Source organism: Oreochromis niloticus, linkage group LG16 (assembly GCF_001858045.2).
Source record: "Oreochromis niloticus isolate F11D_XX linkage group LG16, O_niloticus_UMD_NMBU, whole genome shotgun sequence".
Lineage (NCBI taxonomy): Eukaryota > Metazoa > Chordata > Actinopteri > Cichliformes > Cichlidae > Oreochromis > Oreochromis niloticus.
Genome location: NC_031987.2, coordinates 15,190,323 through 15,208,519, shown reverse-complemented (window position 1 = coordinate 15,208,519; position 18,197 = coordinate 15,190,323). Strand labels below are relative to the sequence as shown.

The following is an 18,197-nucleotide window of genomic DNA, read 5'->3' as shown; positions in this document are numbered from 1 at the left end:
CAAGTAAATACTAACTTACCTCACTGCATAGATATTATGTGCAAATTTTATTTATATACATGTATATAAAATCTCAAGTTATAGTAAATTAAATTATACAAAATGAAAACACTTGACTGTAAACATTGTGTAACTCCGTATCACATGACCGATAACAGCGAGAGATAACAGATTTATAGCCGAGTAGAAAGAGGAAGTCGAGAAGCAGTTGCTGAGCCATAAGGAGCAACAGGTTGTGGTGACAGCCTTGTGGCTTTGCTCTCTTTGGGCGAAGCGGGTAGGACAGCAGGGAGAAGAGGCGAAATCAGCTGGTTTCGCGCAGGAATATCTGAGTATTTTGCGCCACCTTGTGAGCGAACCTCTTCCAAGCCAACAGCACATCTGTCACAAAATGGTGTCTTTAATTTGCACTCTCCGACATCATACAGATGAGGTCACCTGCTGTGCCTTCTCTCCATCCCTCCTGGCGACCTCCTCCGGTGATAAAACGCTCCGTGTTTATACCACGGCCAACTTCTCGGAGCTTCCCTTTTCTCCTCTCAGGGGTCACGGCTACGGGGTCCACTGCTGTTGCTTCAGCTCCTGCGGCAGCTTCCTGCTCAGCTGCTCCACAGACGGCTCTGTCATCGTGTGGAGCGCCGAAACAGGTGAGGTGAAGGAGACGCTCGAGCACCCAGGCCGCAGTCCTCTCCGAGTTTGCGCACTGGCGCCAGACTCCTCTCTCCTGCTGGCAGGAGCCTGCGATGGCACCGCGGCCCTCTGGGACTTCCGCTCAAAAACGCTACGCAGGTACGGCATAATAAGCATCACACAGGGTCACAGTGACAGCTTTAGTTTAATTAATGTATTCTTCTCCAAATATGGATTTCAAAATGAGCCTTGGTTAAAATTTATTAAGAGCTAAGCAGTCAGACTCTTATCCAATCTGAGGTCATTTTTTTTTAATGTGTTCCAAATTGTTTTTGTCCACGTGAGTCAAACAAAGAACAAACAAGATCTTCACATGTGAAAATGATTTTCAGTATTTTGTTCAAAAGCAACAACAGAGTCAATAAAATATTTGTTTACTGATAAATGTCAGCTTTCTGAACATGGAGACAACCCTTCTGTCTGCAGTCTTGACATAACAGTTGTGCAAGTTGAGACTGGAGGTTAATAATTGAACTTGGAAAGTCTGAATCACTCTTTCCACCTTTAGAAACATCTCTCAGCCATTATCAGCAGATGGAGTCATCGCACACATCAGTGTCTCTTCAGATTCTCTTACTTCATGTTTCACAAAATGTAACTTGCATTTTCTATTAGACACACATCAAAACGGTGAGAAGAGAATAGAAAATAGACTAAAAAAATGATCTTGGCATAAAGGAAATGATCTCTTAATACATAAAACATCTTTCTACGGGATCTTTAAGTAACTGAGCTCTAATAAAGTTTCAAAAGTTGCTTTGTTAATCTTCAACAGACTGGAGTAATTGTCTTAAAGTTATTGCAGGTTCGTCTTCAGGTTACAGCTCTGTCATCACAGACAGATGGAACGAAATCACAGAGGAGCCAGCTAGACAAACACGGAAGCAGCCAACTCAATAATTCTGATTAAATAAGCCAATTAAAAAAGCATTTTATCAGGATTATTTTGTCTTTTAATCCTCTGATTTTTCACTTTTGTGCTCTGGAACAGCTTTTCTGAGCACCCCGAGGCCTGCTGTGTGTCTCTGATTAAAACCCACAGGTGGTTTAAATCATTAAACTCAGTGCGGGACTCCACAGCATAAACAAATTAAATTTCCCTCCTTCGAATTTTACACACTTCCTGATAAACCTTGAAGTCTAAAACGGGTCACACTCAAGTTGGTGCCAACATCCCCTTCCCCCCCCTCGCAGATGTGCCACCGTAAGCGAGGCCAGCGTCGTGGCTTGCTGCTTCTCTCCGTGTGCCCAGATGTTTGTGACCGGCTGCACCCGTGGAGACCTCAAACTCTGGGATGCTCACACCAGCCTTCTGCATGCTGAGAAGGACGCCCACGACCTGGGAGTCACCTGTTGCTGCTTTGCACCCCAGTTCATAATTAGTAAGTTCTCTTCATTTGTTACTACTGGTGTAGGAATTCATCTGGAAATAAAATATGAGACATCAGCTGCATTTATTGGTTTTACGTCAGGGTAAATGGGATTTCTTTATGCTATCTTCTCACATTTTTCATCTAAATGGTGCTGGTAAATTGTGTCAGATAATCTTTAGAACTACAGATTTCTATTCAAAATAAAAGTTGAGCATCTCAGTTACTCACCTCATTTTCCGTGGGGCTTTTTCCCTCATCAAAACTCTTTTGCCATTTCATTGCTTTTGCTCTCTTCCTTAGTTCCTTTTGCATTAGGTTCATCTTGCACAAGTAAAACTGAATCCGTCATCAATTTTCAGTTTAAAAGCAACTTACATGTAATCCTAGAAGCAAAGTACCTGGCTCCAATAAAGACACTCGTTATGTTAGTGTTACTGCTGTATGTGCTGTAATGTATGGGTTATACTTCAAAAACAGGCCGTCAGATGATATTTGCCGCCCTCTGCTTTCAGACCCATTCAAGCATGAATCTTAACAAAAAGGGGATGTGGCTTCTTTCGCTCTGCAGATGGCTGCTGTGTGGAGTTTCGACTGGCCTCCTGCGGACAGGACAGCCAGCTGAAAATATGGATTGTTTCCCAGCGTGAAGGAGCAGGTAGGCCGACCCCTCTGCCCCAGCTTCCCCACCTGAGTGCTCCCTCACTCGATTGCCGAGCGGGAGAGACGGGGAGGGAGAGTGTGCTGACTGCTTCAACCTTGAAACCTCTCTGCAGAATAGAAGAATTTTATTAGTGTGTGGAGTAAATCAGCTGCAGACTGACTCATTAATAATGGATCACTTTAAGACATTCTGCTGAAATACAGCAGCAGCAGAGGACTCTGTGTGTGTGTGTGTGTGTGTGTGTGTGTGTGTGTGTGTGTGAGAAAGAGTTGGAAGGAAATCAGGTGCATGTATCCATGATGACATTTACATCTTGTACAAGCAGCAGCAGAAGAGGAACATTTGTGTATGTTCACACATACGTACCCCGGCTACAGACTGTATTTTTCGTTATGTATGTGAACACACCATGTTGTTAGGTTCCAAGATGTGTTGCTATGGTAACAGCCATTTCTTGGGAGGATTTGATGTGTCCCACGTGGTGACCCAAGTCCGTGGAGATTTTTTTTTTTTTTCCCCTTTATCTCCGAGGGACACCAGACAATGTCTGTCCTCATTTCATTATGCTTTAGATTTTTTTTTTTTTTTTGTCCTCAGATGTGAAGGAGGTTGAGCTTGGCCTTTTTTGAAATGTGCACTTATCTTGTCTTGGCATGAGGACTGTGCGCTTGAACCTCTCTTCCACTATTTTATGAAAAAGAGACTCAAGTGTAGGTGATTTAGGGAAGCAAGGGGCGCATTTCAAAGCTGAGATTGCTGTCGAAATGGAACATTTTTTTCTAGTCCCTGCTTTTTTTGTGTGTGTGAGTGTGTACAAGCCCCATATGTTCACGGAAAAATCTCTCATTCCAGCTTTGCGTATTAGCTCCGTGGGTCAGGCCTTTAATGCTGTCGGATCTGAAGCGTTCCCTTCAAGTCACCTATCAACACTTGCTGACATCTCCAATCCACACGTCACATTTGTTTAGTTTATTTTGGTCTCACTTGTATAGTTTAATTGTCAGGTTTAATCAGGCGTTACGGTTTTCTACTCCACTGTGGTGTTTCACATCAATCAGGAATATCCCTGGAAATAACACATTAACCTCCCAGAGAAAATGGTGTGTTTATGTTTTATTGCTGAAGAGAAAAAGGGGGGAAGGTTTTATTTAATACATGTGTATTCGCAGGATGATTATATAAATGCCGCTGCAGATCAGTTGGTTTTGGCATGAAGAATTAATGCACAGTGGATGTGAGTTTATTGGCAAAAATAAAAATCATTTGTTTCCAAGGAGTTGTCAGCAGGGGGCACAGCTACAAGGGGGGGAAAAGTCATCTACCCTACTTCTTTTTCTGGACTTTAGTCAACTGCTGAGATCGAATACAGACACAATTTAACTTTGCTCTCATCTTGCTTGTGTGTGTTGAACCCCAGCCTGTACCATGAATTTGCTTCAGACCCTCACCAGCCAGACGGCCCCAGTTCTGTCTTGTGCCTTCTCCTCTGATGGAGAATGGGTTGTCTCAGGGTAAGACACTAATCACACGCTTAAAATCACTTCTTCCAGTGTTTTCATCCCATAATTCCCCCTGCTTACGCAACTAATTATTGATATTTGTACCTTTCAGGTCACGTTTAATATTCCTGTGAAGTTGCTTCATAATTTGATACAATTCATATTCAAATTCATTTTTTTCTGTCTGCATTTTTTTTTCTGCACTTTAAACGGCCGTGCCATGGTGAGCACTGATCGTGCTGTTCTCTCAGTCGACCACAGGAGGAGTGCATTTTGTTATCATATAGCTTCTGCTCGGTCCTTCTGTTGTTCCTGGCTGAAATTCAAACACGCTGAAGGTTAATCTGTGCTCAGCGTGGTGGGTTTTCGTGTGTGTGTGTGTGTTTATTTTAGAAAAGAATCCCTTTTTTCTGCTCATTATTCTATAATGTGAATGCACGCATATGCACGCCGCAAATGAAGTTGACTTTGTTTACTCTAAATATTCAACAGCTCTGTGGATAAAAGTGTCGCAGTATATGATGCGGTAAGTAAAGCGCAAACACACCACACAAAATATGGGCTTGGGGGGGAGGTTTGTTGTTGTTTGCTGCTATAGTTAACTGTGGTCGAGGACTTCTAAACAATAAATCACAGCCTCCATAAACACAGATGTCAAACATTCCCGTTTCGTGTGTTTGGACTTTGTGTACAGAGCCTGGGAACCGTGCTCCAAACTTTGAAACAACACGACAGGTAAATGACCCGGCCTGACCTCCCACCGCAATGCAATCTCTGCAGCTATTAGACAAACAGCAGAATAGGAGTCCTGGTGTTTCAGATCAAAAAGTGTGATTTTTGCTTGATTAGCTTTTCCCAGAAGCACCGGGTGCAGTGGTGCAAAAGTATATTCCCCGGCACTGCTTTTGCACCGTCATTGATGTGGCACCACAGGTAAGAAGCAGCACACCGCTTTGATGTCCTTGAAAGGATTTAAGATGCTGCACGATCTAAGGCTAGTTTTTTTTTTTCCTTTCGTAAGTGTCGAGGGAACCAGATTTTTAAGGCCGCTCTCTTCCTGTGCCAGTTTCAGTCAATTACACACGCACACCTTTCACATTCCCGTTCCTCTTGCTCCTTCCTGCAGGTATGTAACCGCCGTTGCGCTATCTCCCACCTTTCCCTGGATTGCAACCGGCTCTATGGACAGATCGGTAAACGTGTGGAGAATTGGAGATGGGGATGACAGCACTGGTAAATACTCAGCAGAGAATTGTTTAAGTTGGCGCCAGCAAATGCACAATCACTCCTCTTTTTTAAAACAGACTGTTAGCAGTGGTACAAAGCCCAGAAGCCATTTGCAGCGCCAAAGATTCCCAAAAGAGTGTTTTGGGAGTTGTCCAGCCAGAGAAGCTCCTATTACATGTGTACTCCTGTCTGGCTGCAGTGTCTAGAGGAGAAATTGTGGTTGATGTTTATTAGTGCAGCAGGGCAAAGTACCACTGAGCCTTGGAAGGCTGTTCCTATGGAGGCAAACACTGCTTAAAACCAAAAAAAAGTTATACCACAACATGAAAGAAAATATTTGGAATACTAAATGAAAAGGTGCAATCGTTAGACATCTGGAAGCCTTGAAGCTTCATCATTGCAGCTTCCCTATCTGCCATTAGACAGGCTGATGTTGACAAAGTAAATTCCATCTCCATGAAGATCTGCCTTTTTTTTTATGCCTCTCACTATCTCCCCTTTAATCTTGTTTCTTTCTCTCGTTTCACACATTGAACCTATTCCCTTTTATGTTTTTCGGCAGCAGCTGAATCAAAGGAGACACGGTGCCAAGGTAAATAAATGCATCACACTGTTTTGCCCTTAGAAATCTTCAGTTATTCAGCTACTCTTTGAGCTTAAACCAGTGCTGATTTATTTTAATGCTTCACATGCTTTATGGATAGTCCAGGTCTCAGCATCTAGTACAGCTGCTTGGATAATTCAATTTGTGGATCTACTGTTTTGTTTTGTTTTGAACTTGTGATGTTTGTTGTTTATTGTGCAGCGCTGTACAAAAGTCTTGAGCCGACCCTCATTTTTCTATATTTTGCTAGTAAACCCAAACGTCGAATTATTAAACATATGCAAAGGACTTTCAGAGTTCTTCTCTTGATGCTGGCTGCCTTTTGTTCTGACTGATGGTGTCCCATTGTGTGTGTTTTTTATATCTAGATATGCTTTTACTGCATTGGCGGTGTGTTTGGGATCATTGTCATGCCAAAAATGAATCTGTTTTCAATCACACTTCCCAGATAGTATCGCATGGTGAATCAAAATCTGATGGTTCTTTTCTTTTTGTTCATAATTCCATCGATTTTCACAAGATCTCTAACTACACAGGCTGAAATGCAGCCCAGAACCAAGAAGGAGCCTCCACTGTTGTTTTGGTGGCTCTAAACACTCATTGATGTATCTCTCTCCCGACCTCCTCTGTACAAATTGACAATGGTTTGACCCAAAAATTTCATTTTTGGGTTCATCAGTCCATAAGACCTGTTGCTACTGATTTTTAGTCCATTTCTTGTGTAATGTCGCCCCTTTTCCTCTTCCTTAAGAGTGAATTCATGACAGCCAGCTGAGACCATTTTTGATGAGTAAACAGGAGACGGATCAACTACAGGGCAAGTTAGATCTGTCAGGTACTATGTCAGGTTGTTTTCCTGTCTCTTAAGGACCTGACTTTCAGATACTGTTCATTTGCTGTAGAACAGCAATTTTTTAAGCCATGCCGCTTCCTTTGTCCTCCACTGTTTAAGGACAAACTTTGCACCAAGCTGAGATTTGCCGAATTTTTGGCTAATAGCGTTTTGGGAATCACCTTGTTGGTGTAAAAATGCTACGGTATGCCTATCAAATGGTGTTATCTTTGACAGTTTTTATATATTCAACCAAAGAAATGGGAAAGATTAAAAATGCATTTTAAAATGTGTCCTTTGCTATGCTGTCTGTTAAGTATAGATACAACATTGATCCGTCGCTTGAATTAGGTGCTTTTTCTAAAACGCTTGAATGACTGATAAAAAAACACCAAACAAAAACGAGAGCATTCCTCTTGAAAATGGTCAGGTACAAGGACTTGACTAAAAATTAACCCAAAAAAATCTCCAAAGAAAATCTTTGAAAGACCTTCAGAAAGCCCAGAGAACTATTTCTGAAGATAATTTTTAAAAATTAAACAAAGTCTGGCTTTTTCTAAACAAAATATGGTACAAAGAAATAAGTGTCTCAAGACTTTTACACAGTACTGTATTTTATGTTTTGTGACCCAAAACAGATGCATGTAACTGGAATCCAAAAGCATTCAGTAATGGCTGTCTTGTGTGAAAGAATAAGCGTGACATTATTCAGTGTTATTCCTAGTGTTTGCAGCTCATTTCATCCCACTGAGTTATAGAAATAAAAATATTGTTTAATTTTCACAAGAGACTAAGTAATTCATGAGAACAAATAGCCTCTGTAGTATTTAGCCATTCTAGACTGAAATATCCCTGTGCTGAAATTTGGTGCAGATGTCTGAGCCTTGAAGATTGAGATATTTTGGTTTGTATTAGCCAATGTTAGCATGCTAACTCTTCTTAACTCGGATGGTAAACAGTGCTATCACTGTGACCATGTTAGTATGTCTATTGCATTTAATACTGAGCACATAATTTAAGGTTATCGTCATGGTGTTAGCATTTTTTTAACAAAGCAGTGTTTTTATAAAAGACCTAAAAGGCAGTAAGACGAGCTTAGATAAAGACGAAGAAAATAAAAACACAAACAAAACGATAAAAAACGAAGCATGGACATCACATATCTAACACTAATAGCTCTGATATACTGTAGTTCAGAAAACAAAAAACATTGAACAGTGATTTTGAAAGATCATTATATGTAATATAATGATCATGTAGACACAGAGCCACTGCAGGCTGAGGTTTAGACAACATAAATAAATGAAAGATCAAATTAAACAATAAAATAAGTGAAGCGTGAATATCTGGACATGTGATTTTAGTGGATTATGTAGCAGTTGATTATAAAATGAACATGCGATCCCTGATTACATTATTAGCCCAAATCACCTGATAGTTCAACTGATACCTTTTGTATGTATTCATATATGGTATGCTTATTAAGGTGGTTTAACATAACCACTGTTTCCGTGCATCTGCAAGCTGCTTTGCAACCCACCTTCACCTTTTCTTTTCCTTCTGACCTTTTCATTGTTATCACTGATGTCTGCTCTGTTGTGTTGCTCTCACTGCAGCTGTGCTCAGCGTCTTTTTCCGAGTGTTTTTTTTTTTCACAGTCAGATACAAAACAGAGCCATAATGCTAAAACTACAGAACTGTTGTTTTGACTATAGTGGCCTGGAGTGAAGTGTATGGTGTTGCATACTTTCTAAAACTATAGTAGTGGTCAAAAATTAAAACTTGCTCCTAGAGTAATTAGTCTGTGTTTGCCTCATCTCTTGGTTAATGAGCATTATGAATGAATGAACAGGAAGGTCTTTAGAGAACTGACCTGAAAATAAACCAGTCGGTTTTTGGAAGCAAAGAAAATTGTCACCAAGTGTAGATAGTTTTTTTTTTTTCAGTAACAATGAGGCTCTGTTTTAGAAAAACGTGCCTTCGGGATATGGTTTTGCAGGCTAACGTAGGACTGATTTATTGTTGGGATTTGCTGACAAGAAGAAGAAATGTGAATCAAACACAGCATTCTGAGCTGTTTCAGTCAACTGCCGTGCTTTGACACAGTGTTACCAGCTCCTTAGACTTGGAGACTGGAGGTGCTGCCAGCCAGGGCTGCAGAGAGGAGCTCCTGCTTTTGTGCACGCTGGTTGACCGTCATGGGTTACTCGGAATTTAATGGAGCTCAGCTATCATTAATTCCACCTGTGCTTTCACTACTGTGACGAGTCAAGAATTCAGCTTTGAAAAGGGTCTATGGAAGGTTTTGCATCACCTCAGATTTTAACATTCAGTTTCCAGGAGAAAGCCCTCTTTTTTTCCACAGTCAGATAGAAAACAGAGCTGAAATTATTTAATATTTTTATTTATTTATCATTTTGTCATTTTAATTAATCTTCCATTTGGTGTAGTTAGTTACCAGAGCAGGTCTGCTCATTTTGAAATAGCTGTTCTTATTTAAAAAAAAAAAAAAAAAAATGTCTAGATTTTGATTAGATTAGTTAAACATAACCCTGATTGGATTCAAATGCAGTCCAGCAACAGACATGTTTTCAGGTGGGTATTAAAGAGCAGAATTTTATGTGGAAGAAGAGTTTTTTAGGGTAGCAGAGACAGCAAGAGGTGGGGGGAAAACCTAACACATGGTTAAGGTAGTAATGAGCTACACATCTCAAGTCTTCAGGCTTATCCTGGCTAATGACTGCCAATGTGAACTATGAAGCTGCTGTGAGGTTTCATTAATGGGGCCAACGCACAACAGGCCAGTTTGTCACCACGTTGTATGATGAATGATGGCCACATAGTGTCGCGAAGGTTGACGAGCTACATGCTGGCGGAGCCTGAAATAACAAACCCCTGGGTTTCATTTTCTTTCCTTTGGGAGATCGCATACTTGTGTGTGAGGTCAGGTGTGTGTGCTTGGAATACTCATAATGTGGGGCTACTGTTCAGCAACACTGTGGGGGAAAAGCAAGTCCCCACTGAACTACAGCATGACGACTCAGTGTAAGGTTAGCATGAGATTAATGTAAATGTCCTCAGCATGTTTGAGTGTGCATCAAAGTAATTATCACTCCCATATCACCGCAGAGGGGACACGTTCTTTTACTGTGGAGTGCGAATGGAATCTGTTTGTTTGACAACGGATATGTTTTGTTTCAGGAGTCAGGGGAATAATCACAGAGCACTTCCTGGCTCCCTGTTGTGTGTTTTGCAGGAAGGAAGTTGCCAGGTCACTCCGGGTTGCTGCTCACTGATTGGTCAGAGGACGATGTGCAGACTTGGCTGCGTGACGAGGGACTAGTGGAGCTCGTCGGTATCTTTAAAGCCAACAACATTGATGGACCAGAGCTTAGCCAGCTGAACAAGGAAACAGCAGCTGAGCTTGGAATTGGTGAGGATGGAATTTAAAGCAAGCACTAGTGTACACTTCACTCACACACATTGGGATTCGGTGTTTTTGTGAGGATTTACTCCCTGATCCTAACACATAACAAGACTGAATTAGAAAGCATGATGTAAGCTGCTTTTATTGATGCTCTGATTTATTTTTTCCCCTCCAAAAACTCCTCCCAAATAGTGATGTGATTTAAGGGCGTGAAGCAGCAGCATGTCTGTCTGCTTATACAATCACAAAGCACGCTGGGATGACAGTACCCTGCTGGATGACCTTTACCTCGGGAACAATGATAATCCTGCTGACAACAAGATTAGTCCCCTCAGGATCGTCCAAGGTCACAGAGCAGAAAGGCTCCATACAAACTGTTGCCAGAAAAAAAGAAATCACAACACATGTAGGCAGCAACATCACAGCACAGCTGTAAATAATGTGCAAATGTCAGCATTATTATCTCCACTGAAGCAATTAAACATTCATACAAATTCAAAAATGAAATTTATAGTGCCTTTCTTATTTCTTTTTTTGGCATATTTGTCAAACTTAAATGTTTCAGATCATCAAACAAATTTGAATATCAGTCGAAGATAACCCAGACGAGTAAATACAAAATGCAGTTTGTGAATGATTTTAATTTATTAAGAGAAAAAAAGTTATCTGGCCCTGTGCGATAAAGTAGTTGTCACCCTGCCCCAGTTCACTAGCCACCGATCTCATTACTGTCAGATCTGTTGAATCAAGAAATCACCAAAATAATTCTGCTTGCTAGCTAAAGGATTTTAAAAAACAACACATCATGCCACAACCAAAAGAAACTTTAGAACAGATGAGAAACACAGTCATTGACATCTATCAGTCTGGAAATGGTTACAGCACCATTTCTAAGGCTTTGTGTTATCAGCGAACCACAGTGAGAGCCACACATGGAGAAAACTTGGAACAGCAGTGAACCTTCCCAGGAACGGCCAGCCTTCCAAAATCACTCCAGCAATGTATCGACAACTCAAAAGAAAAATAGGATCCTTGGGAGAGTTTCAAGGTGAAAGTCTGAGTCCAGTTACACGTCGTGTAATACTAACACAGAATTTAGTAAAAAGAATATCATACCATGATGGTGGTAGTCAATGGTGTAGGGCTGCTTTGCTGCTTTGGGGCCTGGACGACTTGCTGTAATTGATGAAACCTTGAGTTCCGCATTCTACCAGAAAATCCCGAAGGAGAATATCCATGCTATGAAGGTCAAGCATTATGCCGCAGGTCAATGATCCAAACTGAAAAAACCCCAAAACAAACCAAAACCCCAAATTAAGTTTTTGGCTCAATTAAAGTCTAGACTTGAACTGAAATGAGCCGTTCATGCTCAAAAACTCTCCACGTGTGGTTGAATTAAAACAGTTCTGCAAGGAAAAGTGGACCAAGATTCCTCCACAGCGACGTGAAAGACTGCCAGTTATCTCAAACACTTGATTGTAGTTCTTGCTGCCAAGTGTGGCACAACCATTTATTAGGTTTAGGGGGTGATTGCGTTTTCATTTTGAACCAGGTAGGTTTGGATGTCATCATTTAACAACAGTATTTTGTATTCACTCAAGTTATTATTGTCTAATATTGAAATTGGATTGATGATCTTTAACATGTAAGTGTGACAAATGTGCACAATATAAGAAATCAGGAAGGGGGCAAATACTTTTTCACACACTGTAAGGTTAATGCAATATTTTAGAATAGGTAGCCAGACAGAGTCAGGCTACATGTTTCCCCTTTTCCCTCCTAAGCTACAGCAGGGGGTGTATGTCAGCTTAGTAAAGTCCTACCTTGAGTCCTTTTTGTAAACACACAGTTTTAAAGGAAATTTGCAGTTTGCATGCTGCATTGGAGCCATAATGCCCAGAAATCCTGCCTCTTGCCTAATTGCGAGTACTTTGTGCCAATTGTAATCAGCTGAATCACAATCTCTCCCTTAATCACAGTAAAAGCACCCTCTTGCCTGTTGTTGGGCTTGCTTTAATTGGACAGTAGCAGAAGCATTAAAGCCAACTTTCCCCCTGCTTGCTGTTCAGTAATGCAAAGCATGCCTTATGTCTTTTCCATGTGTTTGGTATGGAGGACAGCTCTCATCATTACCACAGAATGAGGACAGAAGAAACGGCAGATTGCCACATTTCCTGGCCTTTTTGTGCTGCACAACCAACAACTATCATTTTCCATCCATGCTGCTTGTGTAAATGTGTGCACATGCATAGACAAACAGTCGCTCACACATGCTGCAGACACACACAGAGCAAATTGGATTCCAGCGCACTTTACTTGATGAAATATTCATGAATCTTTGAGTAAGGGGAGGGGAAAAAAGTTCCTCCAATATAATTCGCCATATCTCTGTGGAGACAGCCTCATTCTGCACTTTTATTGTAACCCTGCATCAAATTATCTATCTAAATGTAAAGTGGACGCTATAGTTCTAATGGCTTATGTCTCCATGAAAAAGATGTGTGGGAACTTATGGAAATCTTAAATGAAGCATTACCCTGTTAAGTGTAGTTTTTCCATCTAAGAGTCGTTTATTGGATGACTCAGATTGGTTCGGGGGGTTTCATTGTGAGAAGGCGTTTGATTGGACGCTGCAATTTTTCCAATAGGATCTGAACTACGTGTTGTTCCGACAGCACGTCTTCCCTGCTTCATCTGCGTTTCAACTTAAATGCAGGCACAGACTTAATGGTAAAGGCGAGTCAGTCTGTATAATGTGGCCGGGAATTCTTTCCTCCCTCCATCTCTGCTTCCTGCTCAGTGAATGAGTGCAAAATTAAGACATACTCTCAACATTTAATTTCCCCAGTAAGTGAAGTGACTGGTCCCCTGTGAGCATTAGCTGATTGTGAAGACCTCTCCAGTTTGTTGGAGGCTGATTGCATCCTATAAATGGATCAAATATTCACCAGTACATCATGATGTATGATAGAAAAATTTAGAGCGCATACTGTATATCAGTATGAATTCAATTTCAACTATTGCACATGCTGCTATTTGCAAACCAAACTACACACAAACTATCCAGAAGTGCAATCATTAGAAACAACTTTAAGCCACAGTTGTATAAAAGTTGCAAAAATCCTTGCAACTTTGCATTTTTGCCATCCAAAGTCAGTATTACATGACCTTGGCACATCAATCAATGATAAACCTCAGTACGGCTCATGAAAACATTTCTTATTCACTCATCCAGGCCTGTATCTCCCTGTGAAGACACTAAGGTCAAGTCATTGGATTTTTTTCTTAAGTAAGAGAACACTCTGCATAGGTTATAAAAAATAGTATATATATTTAGTTCAGGCCAGTATATAAATAAAAAATCTTACTTTCCAAACAGAACCTTATTCCAGTATGCAGAATTAATGGCAACAAAAAATATTCTCCAAATCACCTTCATTTTCATACAAGGTGTAGATGATTTGTAATTGGAAGGTTGCCGGTTCGAGCCCCAGCTTGGACAGTCTAGGTCGTTGTGTCCTTGGGCAAGACACTTCACCCATTGCCTACTGGTGGTGGTCAGAGGGCCCAGTGGCGCCAGTGTCCGGCAGCCTCGCCTCTGTCAGTGCGCCCCAGGGTGGCTGTGGCTACAATGTAGCTTACCATCACCAGTGTGTGAATGGGTGGATGACTGGATGTGTAAAGCGCTTTGGGGTCCTTAGGGACTAGTAAAGCGCTATACAAATACAGGCCATTTACCATTTACCATTTGCATATCACTAAAATCTGTTTTATTTCCACTTCACACAGTGCACCAACTTGTTTGGAAGTGAGTTTTATTATAGACTGTATATCGAAAATGGACAAAACCAATGCAGCAATGGGTTTTGGAGTTACTTTTTTTTTGGTTTTAGTTAGTAACGTTCATCTCTAGACTTAAATCACAGATGAATATTATTTATAATTTGTGCTACATAACATACAAATAAAATACTACACTTCTTGGACTGTCTGTGCCACACAGTTGGCAATATTCTTTGTAAAACAACTGGATTAAAGAAACACAAACATGACCGAGAGGTCTGGTGCAATGGCCCAGATTAGCAGAGAGTGTGGTAGTCTGCAGCTACCAGTCACTTAAAACTGTAATGTCCCTAAAAACTCACATTTAGCATTAATATAAAAAGGAATTATCCATCCATTCTCTGCCACCTGTCCTTTTCAGGGTCGCTGGAGCCTAGCCCAGCTGTCTTGGGGCGAGAGCCAGGGTACACCCTGGACATGTCGCCAGTCTGTCACAGGGCTAACACATAGACACAAACAACCATTCGCACTCACATTCACACCTATGGGCAATTTGGAGTTTCCAATTAACCTATCCCCACTAACTGCATGCCTTTGGACTGTGGGACGAAGCCGGAGTACCCGGAGAGAACATGCAGACTCCACACAGAAAGACCCCAGTGGAATTGAACTCAGGACCTTCTTGCTGTGAAGGATAAAATTTCCTGAAAATCAATTTTTTGTGACGTCAGCTTAAATTTTTTGGGATGGATCCTATGATTTAGCAGTCACCTATAGCGATAGGAAGGAATAAATGAGCTTTTCCTCTCTTTTTGTTTTGGCTGTCACCATATGCGAACGAAATCTTCAGGACTTGTGAAAGAAAATGTCACTGCAGCTGCTCTCTCTGTCTGAATGAGACCTACACCTCCATGGCACTGCCATTATACGCCGACACACCACTAATCATGTGCGGCTGTATAGGTCATCCCTCCATTTTAGCTGGTGGTGAAATTTGCAGCTGATGATAAATTCACTGGGTGCTGTCAGTGAGCAGAGACATGCAGCTGTGTGCAGAGTGATTTTCCCTCTTTTTGGACCTGTTGGAGTTTTATTTCCGAGTAGGATAATGAGAGACGTTAGCTAAGCAGCCATCGTGACACAGCGAGGTGTCTGGCTCTTTGTGTCTCAGTACAGAGTGATCATCTGCAGGTTCAGATTTATCCTCCCTTTTGTTCTGAGAGAGAACAAAGTCAGTGTGTTCAGTGCCTGCTGCCTCGCCGCGTCAACCCAAATTCATTGAAATCGCTATTGAATACCATTAACGTACAACAGTCTTTGGTTGGTCTTTGTAAGGTAATGATAACGAGGTTTAAATGATGCTAAATGAAATGTTGAGACCAGCCTTTTCACTACATTTGAAAATTAACAAAAGGTGCACTGTACTCTATATAATTCACCATCATGGCTAAAAAGGACACTGAACGGCGTGTTGGTTTCTCAGAGTCGGTGGGCCTTCGTGGTCGTCTCCTGAGGAAAATCGAGGCCCTGAAGGCAGAGCAGAATGGTTCAGAAGCCCCAGATGAATTCCTGTGCCCAATCACCAGAGAGCTGATGAAGGATCCGGTCATTGCTGCAGGTTAGTTTACAAATTAAAAGCACTTGGTCCCTAGTGTCTTAAACTGAGCCAAAGATGGGGACAGCTTCACTATAAAGATTTTTACTTATATTATCTCAGTGTATTTGGGATGTCACTGTATGTGTGCTCCACAGACGGCTATTCCTATGAGCGGGAATCTATTGAGAGCTGGATCAGAGGCAAGAATAAAACCAGCCCCATGACAAACCTACCTCTGCAGACAACACTCCTCACCCCCAACAGGTCTCTGAAGATGGCTATAACGCGGTGGAAGTCGAACCAGGAGACAGCAGCTCAGAGTAGCTCAACATCTGATAACAAAAGCTGATTGAAGTAATTATGAATTTGTTCAGGGTGCCATTCAAGAGTCACATCTGGCGAAATGATCAGAATCTGAGATCCCAGAGAAGTTGACTGATACTTATACGGTAAATAACTATTTTTTTTAGCTGTATTTTACATAACTGTCAAATATACTCGTATTTAAAGAGAGACTCTCTAAAGCAACACTGTAACTGTGCAATTTTAATGTGCCTTTAAAAAATAAAGTGAAGTACAACTCAAAATCAACTATTTTTTTTAATCCCCATTTAGAATTGAATAAAATGGGTTTGCTTTCACAGCCTTATTTGGACTGGCATGACTAGTAGCATATCGCTAATGAAGGCTGATGCTAGAACTTTAGATTTACAGCATTTATCTGTGCAACTGGCATCATGTGTTTTTGACTGTGACTTAGCAGTTAGCATTATCAAAAATCGGTCATTATTTGGCTAATATTCAGCAACCTTTATATAATCTTACTCCAGTTATTAATTACTAAGTACTATACTACTGTAGCTTTACTCTGTTTGTAGCTACAGCCCAACATGGTCTGTTACTAACAGCCTGCAGTGGTTTATTCTAGCTCAGTAATCCTGGAAGATGCCATGTAAAACTGAACGATATTGTTTAAAAATCATCTTTGGGTCATAATGAACCCAAAGGTTGGTTTACCCTCCCACGAGGGTAAACCAATAGCTCACCCCACACTAACCAACCATAGACTTAGCTTCTTGGTTTCAGTGGTGAAGATGGTGTATCTTAAACATGCAATAGTTGCAATGCCCAATTTTCAGGTATCTGTATTTTACTTGACTAGTTCTTCTTCTGGCGTCTTTTCAGATTTACTCCCTACATTTTCTTTTTAAAGGTAAAGATTGCTCAGTGGTATCTGATAAACTGGAAATTTAAAGCTTACATGTAAGTACTCAGGCTTTTAAATCAAATATTATTTCATTATTTTTAACACTACTATCTGTACAGAATGTCTGTACTTTTACAAGCTTAGATCACCATAAGGAAAAACAGCCACTGGAGGCTGTGGCATGACCAAAATTTATTGCAATTGTGTGCAACAAACTTAAAAACCTTTCAGTTTGAAATAATTGTTTGGATTCAGGAGCCAGGTCTACGCCCACTTGCAGTCAGTTGACGTCCTCAAAGTGATTTCAAGGTGATAAAACGGCCATCTAAAGTTAGTAGCAGCCTGTTATCAGTTTGCAACGTAGTGGGGCCAAGTTGGCATTTGTATGTGATGTGTTTGTGATCATATAGTGATCACAAGTGTGATAAATCAGCAACAAATTATAAATCTTTTGCCCTCTACATGGACAAAAACTCACATGAACGGCTTAAATTCAGAGTCCAGCAAGAAGCTAATTGAGCTAAAACAGGAATTCCTGCACAAATATTGACTTAGCTGTTTCAGGATGGTGATTTACTGCAAAATGACACTCACTGAGCAACCTTGCTATTACATAGGAAAATAACCAGATTACAAGCAACTGAGTGTTGGCAATCTGTCAGCGTTTATAAATTAGACTTCAGTTATTTGCAAACCTTTGCCAGTCTGTCTGAGAGCGATTGCAATCAGTCTGAGTCAGACCATAATTGTTTGGAGACAATTGGTCTCCCACCAGGAAACCTGTGCGATCGCCTTGGTCAAGTTAAGCATGCAACGCTCTCAATCTCTGGGCGACTGGCTGGTTGCCAGTTGCTTGCAATCGGCAAAATTTAAGACCATCACTGGGAAACCGGCAATTTTTTCTAGTTAGGTTCCCATCCTGTCTTTTAAAAATGATTTTTTATTCTAACATTACATACACCAGTCCTATCCACGTATCTATGAAACACTTGATGGACACTGTGACACATTACAGGTAAAGCTAAGCTAATCCTAGCTCCATTTAAATACATTGCATTTCAGAGATATTTCACCAAATTTACTCCACATATAAAAAGAAATACTTTGAAATGAATACAAGAATGTGCAATTACCATTTGTGTACAGTAGCTTTCAATTAGAGCACTGCTAAAATCTTACATGCTGCAATAAAAGAATGCATGAAGAAGAAGAAGAAACTTACCGTCCTGAAGAATCTTTTTTGCAACAGTCTTCTATACGTTATCTTTAAATTCAGTGTCGTCATACAACACTGTAC

At 40.8% G+C, this 18,197-nt stretch overlaps 1 protein-coding gene across 4 annotated transcripts; it reads left to right on the top strand.

Annotated features, from left to right (window-relative positions):
* Positions 1–19: 19 nt before the first annotated feature.
* On the top strand, positions 20–16,280 carry LOC100705152 (WD repeat, SAM and U-box domain-containing protein 1). 4 transcript variants are annotated; one of them, XM_019352525.2, is made up of 12 exons: positions 20–789; positions 1,885–2,072; positions 2,632–2,718; positions 4,142–4,235; positions 4,716–4,749; positions 4,918–4,958; positions 5,073–5,156; positions 5,350–5,456; positions 6,016–6,042; positions 10,143–10,319; positions 15,580–15,714; positions 15,849–16,280. In XM_019352525.2, exons 1-12 carry the CDS (start codon positions 392–394, stop codon positions 16,040–16,042), a joined length of 1,566 nt encoding a protein of 521 aa, XP_019208070.1. In that variant the 5' UTR covers positions 20–391; the 3' UTR covers positions 16,043–16,280. The 4 variants fall into 4 exon arrangements, with proteins under 4 accessions (XP_019208070.1, XP_005453130.1, XP_025759802.1 ...); XM_005453073.3 differs by having other exon boundaries at positions 21–789; positions 6,013–6,042; XM_025904017.1 differs by lacking the exon at positions 5,073–5,156 and having other exon boundaries at positions 21–789.
* Positions 16,281–18,197: the final 1,917 nt, after the last annotated feature.

Coding starts and splice junctions, on each gene's coding strand:
- LOC100705152 (XM_005453073.3), top strand. CDS start 392: ATGGTGTCTTTAATTTGCACTCTCCGACATCATACAGATGAGGTCACC. Junction 4,236..4,715: donor GGAGAATGGGTTGTCTCAGG/GTAAGACACTAA, acceptor AATATTCAACAG/CTCTGTGGATAAAAGTGTCG. Junction 15,715..15,848: donor GGATCCGGTCATTGCTGCAG/GTTAGTTTACAA, acceptor TGTGCTCCACAG/ACGGCTATTCCTATGAGCGG.